At 42.5% G+C, this 16,724-nt stretch overlaps 1 protein-coding gene across 1 annotated transcript; it reads right to left on the reverse strand.

Moving 5' to 3' along the window:
- Nucleotides 1-2,890: 2,890 nt before the first annotated feature.
- On the reverse strand, nt 2,891-3,205 carry LCE7A (late cornified envelope 7A). The gene has a single exon (XM_061168421.1). It carries the CDS (start codon nt 3,203-3,205, stop codon nt 2,891-2,893), a length of 315 nt encoding a protein of 104 aa, XP_061024404.1.
- Nucleotides 3,206-16,724: the final 13,519 nt, after the last annotated feature.

Genomic DNA, 16,724 nt, shown 5'->3' on the forward strand with positions numbered 1-16,724 from the left:
GATTTAAACAGTGGCATTGCAATACTACATATGCTGAGCTTTTTGAGTTTATTAAAAGATCAGTAAAATTTGGCAACTAATTTATTAGTTTAACTTATGCAACTATGATATATTTATCAACCATAATTATGTTGACAAACAAAATGATCATTCTTATCATATTCAAAATATCTGTGCTAGGACATTTTTACTATATGGACAATGATCTGTGGTATAAAAAAGTAAATACCGTTTCTTATTTCACACAAATGACACTGGAAATCTGGCAAGTTAAAGTCAATTTTTATGAGTGGTTTTGTCAGATCTTGTTTTGTGATGTGTCAGCTTCCTATAAAATCCATTTGTCTTCAGATGCAACACACAACAATTTCTTTAATACATATTAGCAGTAGTGTCTATACAAAGCACAATTTCCATCCAGAGTTTTTCTTGCCATTGCTTTTGTAGTCTCAATAAAACACCACTTTTACCTATTTATTTAATAGTATATAAAAATCTTATCTCAATATATAAAGTTACTTTCTTCTGTCGAGTACCTATCAAGCACCTTTGTATTTACTCATCTGAACATATTGTAGCAAGATGGAAAGATTTTCACCAGCCATCCTCCCGTTGAGTTTGAGATGGAAGATACTTTAAAGAATGAAGCTAATGACCAAGAAGGATCTACTTTAATAAGTAAATTTTTAAAAGGAATAAATCTAGAATGTGACAAAAAGAATATTACTCCATAAGTCAACTGATATAAGTAAGACCTTAAAAATGCACACTGAGGTGTTACCCAATTTCTAATCTGACGTCGACCAGTGAGGTTAGCAGTCCCGATGATCGCCAAAGCATTGTCATTTGTCGCCTCTTATTTAACACTTTTGGTGAGCATGCTGAATATTATCACAGCATTTTAAACATACACAAACACAGTCTTTCTCTCGCAGACATCTCAAAAATCTCTGAAATCTCTCTCTGGACTCCTACTGTTCTTTCTGTGGGAGGTTGAAGACCACTGAACTAGAAGTCCTTTTCCTTGGACAGAGTATTGGGAAGTAACAAAAGGTGGTCAGGTCTATCTTCATTCTAACCCCTAGAGCTCTCAGTGCCCTGGATGCCCCTGGCCAACCACGAGTTTCAACAATGTATTGTGATCCGAGAGGATGGCCTGGCCCAGCAGCCTGCAAATGTCTCTTCTGCAATAACACCTAATGAAGAGCATTCATGTGTGAGACTCACTCCACTGCATGAACCCAGATGTTTTAGTAGCTGTGTGGCTTGCTTCAACTAAGCTGGGACGATGTACAGTTTCTAGAGGACTGACCATAACTCCCTCTTTTGTCTGTCACCAGCCCAACAGGTAACCATGGGTCATGAAACTGTGGTTAAGATCCAGAGTACTGGATCTTATAGATTGGGAGTTTGGGACTGACATGTATGTACTACAATATTTAAGACACTTAAAATAGATATGCTAGGGACTTCCTTGGTGGTCCAGTGGTTGAGAGTCCACCTGCTGATGCAGGGGACATGGGTTCAATCCCTGGTCCAGGAAGACTCCACATGCCACAGGGCAAATAAGCCCATGAGCCACAACTACTAAGCTGGTGCTCTGGAGCCTGTGAGTTGCATCTACTGAGCCCACACATCTAGAGGCTCTGCTCCGCAACAAGAGGAGCGACTGCAGTTACTAGAGAGTAACCACCACTTGCTGCAACTAGAGAAAGCCTACGTGCTGCAACGAAGAGCCAGCACAGCCAAAAATAAATAAATGAATTTAAAAATAAAAATACTTAAAAAAGTAGATAACCAGCAAGGACCCACTGTATAGCACAGTGAACTCTGCTTAATATTCTGTAATAACTTAAATGGGAAAAGAATTTAAAAAAGAATAAATACATATATAAGTGAATCACTTTTCTGCACGCTTGAAACTAACACAACATTGTTGGTCAACTCTGGTCTATTATAAAATAAAAATTTAAGAACAGAGAACCACAGTGCTGGAGGAAGGGCAGAAGCATTACTGTTGCCTACGGCCCACTGTTAGTCTGGAAAAAGTACTTTGAGAATTCGCTTCCGAACCCATGCCACTTGTCCCATTAAATAAAAGAGGGAAAGAAATGACCTGGGATGAAGAGCAACAGCAAGACCCGAATGTCTCTCAAGGGTATTGTGCTCCCTGGGCCTCAGCATATATTCCCACCAGACTCTGGCACTTGAGTGAAGAGAAGGCATGAGGGGCTAGGTCAGGCAGATTTGCTCAAAGAGAGTCATTTTCATGGCTTTCTGAACTGAGATCTGGAAACTACAAGTACCTTTGTGACATTTCTTTCTTAAGCACATGATTACCCCAGATAAGAAGGATCTGGAGGCTAAATTCTGGGGCTGGGAAGTAGTGTGTCCTTTATGAGTAGGAAGAAACTTCAGTGATGGTGGCAAATGGAGCCACAGAAGTGGAACTGGGTCATGATACTTTGGGGACACCCCCCTCCTATTCCTCTCTGGATCTTGGTTTCACAGCTTCCCAAACCACTCAGACCCAGGGTCTACCCAAGAGGGAATGTCCCACCTGGTGTCTCTTAGAGGAAGTCTGCTTAAGGAATCCAGATTCCTGGGGGGCAAGGCTGAGGGGCATCAACAAATACCAAGAAGTTCTGAGTGCCAAGACAGATAAGCTTTATTTTTGCACACTGATAAGGCTTTGAGAAGCAGACTTTATTCCAGTATTTGGATCTTCTTGACCTAAGACCAGAGCTAAGGCCAGGAGGTGCGAGATTTTTGGGAAAAAGGAATCCATCTCAGCAGCTTAATTCAGGAGAGGGAAGAAAAAGACCGAGAAGTGACATTGGCTCCAGACTGGCCCTTGGCTGTGGCTCTTTGGATCCTCAACAGGTGCAGGTCAGCTGTAGTCCCCAAAACCGTGGCAGCAACTGGAACATCCAGCAAGCTCCACGTCTAAGCAGCTGGAAGGCTGGGGCTGGCGTCGGTAGTTGCTTGGGAACCGATGGGATACCAGAGAGCTGCAGCCTCCAAAGCCAGAGATAGAACAGCTGGAGACATAGTGGGTGCGGGCGGGAGGCAGGCAGGGAGCCGGGGCCTGAGGGGCCTGAGGGGCCTGAGGGGCCTGAGGAACCTGAGGGAAGCGCTTAGGTGGGTATTTGGGGAGGCTCTTGCTGGGGAGCTGGTACTTCTGCTGGTTTTGCTGGCAGAACATCTTGGAGAATGTTCAGTTGCTCTGTAAAGCAATACAGATATTCCAAAAGTTCAGTGAATATAAACCCTATTTGCATCAGCATTTTCCCGAGTCTGACGTTCTGTAATTTATTCTGTGGCTCCAGGGCCCATATCTTCATAACAGAGTAGCCCTACTTTCATGGCATAGGGGAAATCAGCAGTGGGTAAATTAGACGTTGGTAACACCTTCTCCAGGTGGCTAAGTGGTTAAGAATCTGCTTGCAAGGCAGGAGACATGGGTTCAATCCCTGGGGTTGGGAAGATCCCCTGGAGAAGGAAATGGCAACCCACTCTAGTATTCTTGCCTAGACATGGACAGTGGAGCTGGTGGGCTGCAGTCCACGGGGTTGCAAATAGTTGGACTCAACTGAGCACACACACACACACACACACACCCCTTCTCTGACCAGTTCTGGTTCTCCTAAGTCTTCTGAATTCAAAGGCAGCAATATGGGGCACTAGATAGTTCCCCAAATCTTAAATTTTTAAATAACATTTTCTGGTTTAAGAACCCTAGAAACCACATGTTTAGCCTGAGCACATGGTCATACTAACTGGTTTCATCATTTGCCTTTTTTTCTTTCTTACATCATGGGCTCTGCCTTAAGCCTTGTATAACTATCTCTTGTCTTACAAAGTAACCACCCCACACCCCTGGCCCAATCTCTGGTTACCATTTATCCCCCCTAGGATTGCTTCTTCTGAGCTACCTCAGTGATTTCCATGAGGCTGATTGTCCTTCAATTACAAGGTAGTTCCCATTCTCTCCAACTTGGAGTGGCTTGTCCAGGTGATGTGTGGCAGTCCTGGCCCTCCTCAAATTGCCATCAATTCAATTAAGACACTCACCTTGTTCTTCTTACCTCTGGCAAGTGATGGTACATCAAATGCAGTAAGGAGACAGTGTGATCTGAGGCCTTTTATACAAATCCTGCACCCAACTCGAGGGAATGAGCCACAGTCATATGAAAACTGTTCCCAACCAGGTCTTTATGGTGACCGTTTCCCACATTCCAGGGGCTCTGTCACTCTGCGACACTGGAGGCTAAATTCTAGGGCTGGGAAGTAGTGTGTCCTTTATGAGTAGGAAGAAACTTCAGTAAACGCAGCATTACTGGATGCTCGTGAATATCTTTCCAGGGCATCCTCCCCACCATAAACCCTAGAAGTATTTCCATAAAGATGAGAAGATTGTGATTTCCAAGGGGCTTATAATGGAACAGAACAACCTGGAGATTGAATTTAGGGTTTATGGAGGAATCCAATGCATGCTTGAGATGAAAATCTGAAGCTACAAATGTTGGGTCACCCAGAACATATGTAGGAGTTTCTGAAAACTCTGTTAACAGATTTGGGACCAGTCGTCCAAGCACCCTGGGGTCACAACCAAAGGATCGGCGTATCTGATTCAGATCCCAAAGTGTCTAAAACATTGACCAATGATGTAGCCTCATAGAAGAGCCCACCTGGACAAGATTTCAGGCCACTTCTTACCCTCCACACATGGATGACAAAACTGAAAGCCAGACAGGATGAAAAGAGATGCTCTGGTCTTACAGAGTCTGAACTAGAAACCAGGTCTCCTAACTCTCTAGCTAGTTCTTTCTTTGATCATAGTTCCTTGTTTCTAACTTGCTTGAAATCTACTAGCTTCCTTCCCACCAGCAACCTTTCCTAGTTTGCTTTTCTTAGTTCATCATTTCAACCACATTTTGGCCAACATATTACGGATGTGAGAATTTGACCATAAGGAAAACCAAGTGCTGAAGAATTGATGCTTTTGAACTGTGGTGCTGAAGAAGACTCTTGAGAGTCCCTTGGACTGCAAGGATATCAAACCAATCAATCCTAAGGAAATCAACCCTGAATATTCATTGAAATGACTGATGCTGAAGCTTCAATACTTTGGCCACCTGATGTGAAGAGCCAACTTGCTGGGAAATATCCTGATGCTGGGAAAGATTGAAGGCAAGTGGAAAAGGGGGCAGCAGAGGATGAGTTGGTTGGATGGCATCATCGGCTCAATGGACAAGAGTTTGAGCAAACTCTGGGAGATGGTGATCGACAGGAAAGCCTGGTGTACTGCAGTCCACAGAGTCACAAAGAATCAGGCATGACTTAGCAACTGAACAACAACAATAAATAAACTTTCTTGCACCCTTAGCTTTTCAATGCACTTGACTGACAAAACTCCAACCTTGGCTGAATCTTCCCTGCTATGCCTTGCTGCTATAAAAATAAAAACAAAACAGATACTCTGGATGGTTGGCATCATCACTAGATCTTAATCATCCTCTCAATGTCTTAGTTGAGCCCAAATCACTGCTTGGCAATCCCGTATACTCTGTACTTACTCTACACAAACATCATGACCTCCCTCCTCTCCTGAACCTTCAAAACATTCACTGTTGCCTCTAGGTAGATGATGCTGCCTGCACTTCTTGGGGCAGACAGTAGCTGTCAAGTGTAAAATGTTCCACTTCCCACCACCAAGTCTTCAAACCTATCCATGCCTGCAATTATCTTCTGTGACTTCCTGTGTTAGAGAAGGATCAGCTCTTTTTCTTTTCTAATGCCTCTCTACTCCTTTGCTCCAGATTCTTCTATCTCCTACAAAATGTCATTGTAGCTTCCTGTACTTCTCATTGCACCATGCTTGCATTTGTTTTTCAATATCTGTCATCCGGGATCACTGACTCAATGGACATGAGTTTGAATAAGCTCTGAGAGATGGTGAAGAACAGGGAAGCCTGGTGTGCTGCAGTCCATGGGGTTGCAAATAGTTGGAGACAACTAAGCAACTGAACAACTACAGCCTAGATAGAATGAAATCTCAGTATTTGCTAGTTCACTGTTTATCCTCAGTGCCTACAATGCCTGACATCTTGTAAGACCTCCAAAAAAAAAAAAAAAAAAAAAACCACACATTTGCTCAGTGAATTAATGAGCTATTTGTGGTTGAGGCAAAGGTCTCCCTCCTTTCACTCCTGGAGAAAGAGTACCTTGGGAGGCCAGGTCAGTGCCAGGTAAATAGGTCAGATTTGGAGGCTCCTCCCAGGGTAGGGTCATTATCGCCAATCAGCCATAAGAGTTTGGCAATGGAAGTCAGGCCTCTGGTTCTGGCTCTGCTACTCCTCCTGGGTTTCAAAGGAGACTGGACCTGTACATCTTCAAATGTGTGTTTTGCTCATTAGCATCAGACCTTCAAGGGCTTTTCCTGGTTTGCTATTGTCCCTGAACTTATTTCATCTGGGGTTGTGAGTGGTGGTGAACTTGATGAAGAAGGAGGAGAGGATGGCTAGTGTGTATGTGAGGATATGAAACACTGGGAGGTAAGACTCATGACAAGGAAGCAATTCCTTATATATTTAGTTCATCCCATTTAATAGAGGAAATTACTTAAGTCATCTGGCTGTGACAAAGCAGAGTATTGTGTATATATGTGACTCTCGCTTAATCATTTCTCTCCTAGCTAAGAGTTTGAGCCACTGAAGCCCAGATCTGTGGGATGGGCAACATTATGCACCTTCTCTGAGTGGCCCCCACTAAAACATTACAAATAATTTTCAAAGGTTGAAAAACATTGTTCTATGGCATTGATCTAATATCATCAATGAACCATTGATTCAATCATGAAAAATTATTTATCCCAAAGAAAGTCCTTTCTAACCATAACTTGGAAATGATCATTTTAATGACATTAATTTGTTCACTGAGTACCTATTGGGTGCAGGGTTTTGTGAATTCACAAAAAAGGTTAAGATACTTCTTTGCCCTTAAGGAATGATACAAGTGGGTTGATATGAGGGAAAGGAAGGGAATTAAGATTTATTCTTAACCTGTTGTCCGTCAAACTTGTTATTTTCATTATTCCAATGCATTATCTCATTGAGTTTCTTGCTGTTAACCCCATGTTACAACATAAAATAAGACTGAGTCTCAAAAACAGAGTGGGAGTTAGTCAGGGGATGAGAGGGAAACTGAACACCCGCATAGGCACGAGATGTGAAAGGGCTTAATCTTTTCTGGAAACAGAGTGACCTTACTGTTGGATAAGAGCCAGAAGCAGGACACTAGCTGGACAGAAAGGAGGGGCGAGCCCGGAGCATCAAGAGAGTTACATACCGGGTTGTGTACTTTAGCCTATAGATTTAAAGTGAAAAGTGAAAGTGGAGTCGCTCAGTCGTGTCTGACTCTTTGCAACTCCATGGACTGCAGTCTACCAGGCTCCTCCATCCATGGGATTTTCCAGGCAAGAGTACTGGCGTGGGTTGCCATTTCCTTCTCCAGGAGATCTTCCTGACCCAGGGATTGAATCCAGATCTCCCGCACTATAGGCTGATGCTTTACCATCTGAGCCACTAGGGAACTCTATAGATCAATGGCTTCCAAAATCATATCCCTGGAAACCCTATTGCCTGGGAGGTTCAAACATCACCTCCTTGGAGGGCCACACCTGCAGACAGTATGAGTTGTTCTATCTTGGGTCACTTCCAGTCCTCCCTCCCTGCCACCACCATTGCTATTGTGGTAATTTCATGTCTTTGCGGGCACAGAAGCTGGAAGAATATGGTTCTCAGGGTCAGGGCACTAGCCTTTGAATCATGGGTATGTTATTTACTGCTTTTGAGCCTCATCTCTTTTTCTTAACCTACAAAATGGGGTTAATCTGTAAAATAAGAACCCTATAGAACTATTTACTGTGATAATGAGAGTAACATTGAACAGGTAGTAGATTGAAAATACATTTTTGTTTCCTTCCTTTGCCTCACCATCTTACTGATAAGAGGATTCCTTGAAAACTTTGAGTCAGGTTTTAAAAGATTGTTTATCTTTAATTCCTGACTATTTGGGCTATGTGGGGGCAGGGGTTCTGAGGAGACATCAGTCTGGACCTTCCACTTATCCCTTGCTGCAATCAGAGTCATTACACCTTTACCTGCTGTATATATTGGAGGTAAACAATCAATTTCATCTGAAAACTAGATTATGCTGCCTAAAATAGTTTGACCTTTTTAAGAGACAATTGGGCATCATTGACCATTTAAGCAAAGAAGGGACATGACGAGATTTACACTTTAGAAAGATTCTTCAGTTTAGGTGGCCTTAGGTGCCTTGACTTGCTTACATGAGCTGATGTCTGTGGTGACAACCAGGCTACAAGTCTGATGTGAGGATCAGAGTGGGACTAGGGGGAGCTCTTTTGTTAATGAGCTTGTAGATAAAGGGACTGGTTGAAAGGTGATTGAAGGTCTTCCCTTGGCAGAGGCCTGTCTGGACTAGAGAATTTCTTGTGCATTTCTGGATTGTGCTCTCATCTGCCCAAACACCTCCTCACCATCCTGCCTGCCTGTGGATGCAGGCATGCTCAGGATTCCTTCTGTCTTGGGTGTGCCCTTAATAGAAGGGTGAGGAAACAACCAGGCCAGCCCTGGCATGTGTGAGATTCTTATCAAGTTAATTCCTAAGAGATGAAATAAAGGAAAACAAGGACCTTCATTCTGACTGAGCAGTGAGATCTTTGAACCATCTTCCTATGGGGCAGAACACCAGTGGGTGGGCAGACTGGTGGCTAACAGCCTAGGGAGAGGATTCACGGTCCTCTCAAGGGCAATGGGATTCACATTTGGACTGTTGAAGGACCCGTGATGCTTGTGCTTGGCTTGGGATAGAAGCCATGACCTGCGTTCAATCATGGCCCTGTGGGTCTGAACCCATCCCAATTAGGGGATAGAAGAAAGGGACACGATCTACTCAGCATAACACATCCCCAACTCTTGCTTCTGGGACTGACATGGCCTCAAATCCAGTCCCACTCCCCTGTCTGTATAGTGTGGACTAGAGACATAGGCCCACCTTGTCGTATAGAATGGTGGTTTGAAAGAAGAAAACATCACCGACATTGAGTGGGGTTCTGTGAGCTGTAGGTACAGCATAAGCGCTATCATTCTTTATTGCAGTTTCCAATGTTTGCCAGCTGTTGAGTCTTATTCCTGTGGGACCAGGGAACACACAGCAATGTCATCTGGTACCAACATGGCCCCTATTTTCTCTAGGCTCCCATTGTAGAAAACTCCCTTGGAATGAAGTAGCAGGTCATCCCTAGGGCACAGGCCCAGTCCAGTCCGGACGTTGGCCAGCTGTGGGTCACTTGCCTCTTCCAGGCTGCAGTGTCTTCACTTGTAAAATGAGTGGTGTTGTTGTTCTTATCTTGATCTCTCAGGTAATTATGGGGGCTGCTTGATCTTATTAGGACCTGAGTGACTTTCTGATTTATCATCTTTGATGGTTGTGTTGGTAACAAATGTAAGCATCCTTCTTTGAATCCTGGGCTCCACCCTGACCCTGCAGTTGACCTCAGTGAGTCGAGGAATAACTAAGAACTTCTGAGTGTGTGCTCTATCATGCAGTTGTGTCTGAGTCTTTGCAACCTATGGACTATACAGCCTGCCAGGCTCCTCTGTCCATGGGATTCTCCAGGCAAGAATACTGGAGAGGTTGCCATCTTCTCCTCCAGTGGATCTTCCTCACCCAGGGATTGAAAACTGCATCTCTTGCATCCCCTGCATTAGCAGGTGGATTCTTTACCACTGAGCCACTGGGAAACCTACTAAGACCTCTAGGGCTTACATTTACAAATGTCACCATCAAATGACACCTTGCAGTCCTAAGGTCAGAAAAGATACAGAGAGATCACTTTGCTTACTCCCTTCCTCCAGGCAATGATCCCAAGAAGATATTTCTGAATCTTCCAGAAAATGAGACACCACAGCCTATAGTGACAGGGCTTTCCTGCTCCTATATAGCTTCATCCCTCTCTTCTGATGCTCACCAAAGTGAAAAGAACAGATCTTTGGCTCTGTCATCCTACCATTCTTAGAGACTTCTGTACTCATAATATCTCTGGTTCATCACAACCCCATGCAAAAGACTATACCATCATTCTCTCTACTGTGCCAAAGAGACATAGCCCAGTAGATCGTACCCTTCAGCTTGCAATGAACACATCTTTAAAAAATCCAGTACAATATTGTAAAGCTATTAACCTCCAATTAAAAATAAATAATTATTAAAAAAGAAGAAGAAAAAGGCAGGGATAGTGATACCACCCCTCCCCCAAAAAGTCAGCTTCAAGTTGGATCGGGAGGTTATCTTTACCTAGGAAGGCCTGTACTCTAAACTGTTAGAGGATAGGGCTCAGGCATTAAGAAGCCTTAGGCAAGTTGCTCAGAGTGCGGGGCCTGCCATTCTCCTCTGTGGCATTAGGACTTTCTGCTGTAGTTCAAGGTTTAGGGAAGTAGTCTCATAAGGGAAGTCTGTCACATTCCTCCACATTTACACTACATTTCACCAGTTTTACTCTCTCTTCTGAACAATGCTATGACTTTAGTGTTACTGGCTATGAAAAAACAGAATATTGGAAAGTTTATGTGTAGTGAAGATCATACAATTTTAGGTTTGTGAGCAAGAGGGCCAACCCAGCAAGGAATTTAATGAAGCAAGGAAAGAATTCTTTGATTCTTGCCCTTGGTGCTGTTACAGATCAGAGTGTTGAAACCCGGCTGTGCGTTTGAGCCATTTGCGGGAAGGACTTTTAAAATGCACATTCCCGGCTACGACCTATTGAGTTGTCTCTGAGAAGGGGGTCCTAAGCATTCTCATTGCTTAAATATTCTCTGGGTGATGCTGCTAGTTTGAGAAACACAGTTCTAAAGGGTCCTGGTAGTACTTTGGAATGAAAGTCAGCCCGTGGAACATCCTGGCAATACTACTACCTTTCTCCAAGCTCCTCCAGGGATCTTCGTAGGCTGTTAAAAGATATAAGGAGCACAGGCAAATCACAAACCCATTCAGCCTTGGAGACGTCTTAGCAAACATCTAGTCAGGTGCCTGCATCCTGTCTCCCATGTGCCTGATGCTGTGATTTCTGGCCTCAAATAAAATGCTTACATTTGGATAACTCATTACCTCACAAACTAGGCCATTACTCTTCTGCTATTTTTGTTAGAAAATAACTCTACTTTTATAAGCCCATCAATATATCTGACTTGGCAAACCAAAAACTTTCAGGTCCCTGCCTTTACTTACCATCTTGGAATCTACCAAATTGTGTGTTTTTTTTCCCCGGTAAATATCAGTTGAATATACAAATAAAATTGGTAATGGGCTTCCCAGGTGACTCAGAGGTAAAGAATTCACCTGCCAATGCAGGAGATGCAAGTTTGACCTTTGGGTTGGGAGGATCCCCTGGAGAAGGAAATGGCAACCCACTCCAGTATTCTTGCCTGGAGAATTCTATGGACAGAGGACCCTGGTGGGGCTACAGTCCCTGGGGTCACAAGAGTCAGACACAACTTAGCAACTAAACAATGCAAAAAAAAAAAAAAAAGAAAGAAAGGAAGAAAGAATGATAGTACCTCAAGAAGCAGTTCTTGATATATTAGTCAGTAGAATGAGGGAATTAATTACAAATAAAATATGTCATTTGACTTGATTAAGTGTCTATATTTCACACCTGAGAGTTGGAGGACCAGATAAGTCATTTCAGTGTTAAAATTAGAATTAGGATGAAGCTCAAGGTCAGTTGATTTTACCCAGTGTTCATGCTTGGGGTGGAGAGGTGACATGGGGTTGAGAGGGGAGCGCCGTCATTTAGAGAGCGTGGCACAGGGGCTAAATGTCCAGTATCTGCACTCAGACCACCCACCTTCGAATCTGGGTTTCCTTACTTAGTAGTTGTATAGTGTTAGGTTCGTCACTATAGGTTAGGTTTGTCTGTAATTTGATCCCTCATTCGTAAAAGGATGATAAAATTACATCTGCTTCCTAGAGCTGTGAAAAGTCACTGACTCTTTGTGATCCCATGGACTGTAGCCTGCCAGGCTCCTCTGTCCATAGAATTCTCCAACCAAGGGTTTGCAGGTGGATTCTTTACCAGCTGAGCCACCGGGGAAGCCCAAGAATACTGGAGTGGTATTCCTTCTGCAGGATAACTTCCCCACCCAGCAATTGAACCTGCACTGCAGGTGGACTCTTTGCCAGCTGAGCTACCAGGGATGTCTGGCATGCTGTACTCCACGGGGTCACAAGGAGTTGAACACCACTGACCGACTGAACAGCAATGGCATAGAGCTTTCTTGAGGATTGAGTAAATAATATGTGTACAGAGATTAGAAGTGTGCTTGTACATAGGAGGCTGTCTATAAACACAGATTGTGGCTGTTGCTTTTAAAGTGTTGCGGTTCTTATTATATTATTATCTGGCTAGTCCAGTGTCCCTCAGTGATTACGATCTATATTTTTATTTCTCTAAAGATTTATAAGTACTAGTGGATATCACAAGAACATGTCAGTGACTGGGAAAAGCTGGTTTCGCAACATTCTTCCACAACCTCTAACAGGACCACCGCCATCTCCTACAAATATCCCCATGATCATGCTTGGGTTGGGCTAGAGCCGTGAGAGTGGACATTGGGTTGACTGGAGCCATATATTTGAAGCTATAATGAGGAAAGTTCCCTAAAAATCACTCTCGTAAAGCTATAATAAGGAAAGTTCCCTAAAAATCATTTGTCTGTGTTCTCTGAGAGCAAACTTCTTAACTCAGCACTAGAGAAATGAGTAGAGTTAGTGGTAGATCCAGGCAGGCACTGAATTTGCCTGGGGTTCAGAATGTGTCAATCCCTCCACTCCATGGGTAATCAAAGCAGGACAGAGAGAACCTGTCAGAGATAAGGGGAGAACTTTCAGGACCTCGATCAGAAGAAGAATGGAGACATCCAAAGGTCCATGTTGGGAGGGCATATTGAAGCTCCAGAGAGGATGATTGGGATCAGTGAGAATCTAAGGACTTGAAAGGACTGGCAGAGCTGCTGAAGACAGAGCAGTCTAGGAGTTAGACTCTGTGCTTGGGTATTAGATGATGCCTCAGCAGGATGGATAAAGGAGCAGAAACGATAACCCACTCCAGTATTCTTGCCTGGAAAACTCCATAGACAGAGGAGTCTGGCAGATTACTGTCCATGGAGTCACAAAGAGTCGGACATGACTGGCATACATGAACAAAAATGATTTATTTAGACCCCTTTATCTTTTTTGAGCATCATTTCACACCAGAATGAAGAACAAGGGTATTTTATTATCGGTATTTCACATATAGATGAATTACAATCCTTGTGAACCAAGCAATGACTAGACTTGTAAGACCTTCCTTTTTCAGGTTTCCTTACACTTTCCATTGACCCTCTCAGCATTTTGTTTTAATATGATTTGCTTTTCTCAGTGGGAGGTAAAACAATACTGGTTGTTATCCATCTGTAATTTTGTTCTAGTAATGTTTTTAAGTGTATCACTGATCATTGCAAGCAATTTCTTTTAGACTCCATTGTTAGGAAGAACAAGCCTTCTCTTGAAGACTATGTCAGGTAATTTGTATCTAGATTTTACCTATTAAGAAGTTCAGAACTACCCACCATTCTGAGATATAGTAACTACTCAGGTCACAAGTTTAATACTTGTGTTCTTTTATCAACTCACAGGCTCTCCTGTATTGCTTTCTGATGTGCTATAATACTTGCAGTTTTATGACAGAGATGCTATGTCCTCTCCTGTTCTGGTTCATAGAGAGAATCCAGACTGGTCCTAACCCATGCCCAGGAATGGAACGAGGCTTTCTCATGCCCACAGTCCCACACAAGGTGTTCATGATCTCATGCTTCTTGCACAAGCCATGTGATGAACTTGTTCACGGAAAATGAGTATGCTAAGGTGGGATGCCAGGAGGAGGAAGCTGAGCCACCTATGTTTGGCAGATGATTTCTAGGGGTGGGGAGTGGAAGTCCTCGTGGAATGACAATCCATTTCAGTTTCGTGCCTTGGTTTTCAGGATGTCTGGTTTTTATCTTGACCCATACTTATCCAACTTCAAGGACTCTGGCTCACCATTCTTTCCTCTTTAATCAGTAGTTTATATAGTCTCCAGAGGCAAGAAAAAAAGTTTCTTACATAGCATGAACTTCCTCCTGGGCTTTCATAATTTTGTTTTCAAAACAGAATGCACACTATTATTGTATACCAGGAATGAACAAATAAGTGAACGTGTGACAGAAGGTGGGAACTGGATTTCTCAGCGTTGGAGGAGAAGATTATAGATAAGCAAAAAATGAGGCTAGGACAAACCATGTGACACTGAATTAGAGTTGAAGACATCGGTATGAATATATATTCAGCTGAATATAGAGATAGATGGAAAACTAGTGAAAGAATTACAGACACATGACTATACACTTGTTAGTATACACATATATATTTCAAATCTCCATCCATTGAGAAGGATAAGAAGCAGTGATGTCCCAGTAGCACTGAACATAACCAACATTCAGATCTTAGTTTATAATATAATTTCCCAATAAAACAAACTAAGATTCACAAGACAAATAGATGAATCTAGGTCTGGGGTAAAGAATACACAAAATGAACCCGAATCATCTTAAAATGTCATAAAATAAGGAAGTGCTTAAAAAAGAGTCTGGTAGTTTGTTACCAAAGGAATATTGAAGCTCACTGAAAAAGCTGCCAAATATGAATGACAAATATGAACAACAAAATAAATAAATTGGCGATGGATTAGAACTCAAAGTATCATATAAATGGATGCCAGTATCTGTGAGTACATACTGATACAAATAAATGATTGAATAAACTGGGGGAGGGTACTCTTCCTTCAGAAAAATTCCATAGAATTGGTGTAGATACTGACCCCTCAAGAAGATGAGCCGAACTCTCTACTCCTTTGAATGGGTTGCTCATAATGACGTCCTTCCAGAGAGGAATACAGAAATGGAAGGAAAAAGAGTGACTTTAAAGTGGAGAAACCTGACAAACACTACGTCAGCTGGGTGATCAAGGTCATTGTTAACAGTGATGTCATATGGATAGTATCTACCCTGGATATGATGGGATGAGAATGGCATTTTACCCCTTATCCTCATTCTCCTAATCCATAATCTTATTCTAATCGTGAGAAAAACACCACACAAATCCCAACTGAGAGACAAGAAGCCCGACTGGTACTCCTCACGACTGTACAGGTCATCCGGATAAGGAGAGTCTGAGAAACCGTCACAGTGGAGAGGAGCCTAAGGAGACAAGACAACTGAATGTAATGTGGTGTCCTGGATGGAATCCAGGAACGTGAAATAGACACTAGTTAAAAACTAAGGAAATCTGAATTCAGTACCACTTCAGTTAATAATAATGTATCGATACTGATTCTTTAATTGTAACGAAAGTACCATACTAATGTAAGATCTCAACAACAAAGGCAACTGTTACAGGGGACATGGGGAATTCTCTGGACTGTCTTTGCAACTTTCTTATAAATCTAAAATTATTCTAAACACAAAGCCTATTAAAAAAAAACAGACATAGAGAACAGACTTGTGAACACAATGGGGGAAGGAGAGAATGAGATGAATTGAGAGAGTAGCATGGAAACACATACATTACCATATGTAAAATAGATAGTGGAAATTTGCTGTGTGCTTAGGGAGCTCAAATCAGATGCTCTGTGAAAATCTAGATGGGTGGGATGGGATGGAAGGGAGATTCAAGAGGGAAGGGACATATGTGTACCTATGGCTGATTCAAGTTGATATTCGGCAGAGATCAACACAAAATTGTAAAGCAATTATCCTCCAATTAAACTAAATAAATTAAAAACATAGAGTATACCCCAAATGTAAGGTACAGCTAACAATTGAGCTAAATGTGTCAAAACATGTTATCTACAATATCACACATAACCCCTTCCACAGTTTCAGAAACAGATACTCTTTATTTTACTTTATTTCTAAATGAGGAAAGTGAGGCACAGAAAAGCATAGAAATTTGAGTAAGATGACAGAGTTATTAGAGATTTGAAATGGGTTCCATCTGACCAAGAACTGAACTTAAACGCTTTATCTGTTAAGGAGTGTTTGGCCTGGGCCTCATACAAGGGTGTAGAAGTGGGATGTGGTTTTATTGATTTTTAGAAAAAGTAATATATTTAAGTAAAAATTAAAAACCAAGTTATTCAATAGCTTATAATATGAAGAAATGCCTCATTCTAAATAACCTGTTTATACCTTACAGTGTATACTTCCCCCAGTGAAACACAGTGAATAAAGCTCATGTTCATCAACACTTCCCTCCCTCCTTATTTAGACATGGTTTTATTTTTCAAGTACCATGTGCATGCGTGCTAAGTCACTTCAGTCGTGACTCTTTGCAACCCTATGGACTACAGCCTGCCAGGCTCCTCTGTCCATGGGATTCTCCTGGCAAGAAAACTGGAGTGGGTTGCCACTCCTTCTCCAGGAGATCTTCCTGATCCAGGGATCAGACCCGCGTCTCTTGTGTCTTCTGCATGGGCAGGTGAGTTCTTTACCACTAGAGCCACCCTACTGCTGTAACTTTAAACATTATAACTAAAATTCTATGTCTTCACTTGCCAAGTT

This window comes from Dama dama, chromosome 20 (assembly GCF_033118175.1).
Source record: "Dama dama isolate Ldn47 chromosome 20, ASM3311817v1, whole genome shotgun sequence".
Lineage (NCBI taxonomy): Eukaryota > Metazoa > Chordata > Mammalia > Artiodactyla > Cervidae > Dama > Dama dama.

What these genes read in the sequence shown, in the direction of transcription:
- LCE7A (XM_061168421.1), bottom strand. Translation starts at nt 3,205, where the DNA reads ATGTTCTGCCAGCAAAACCAGCAGAAGTACCAGCTCCCCAGCAAGAGC.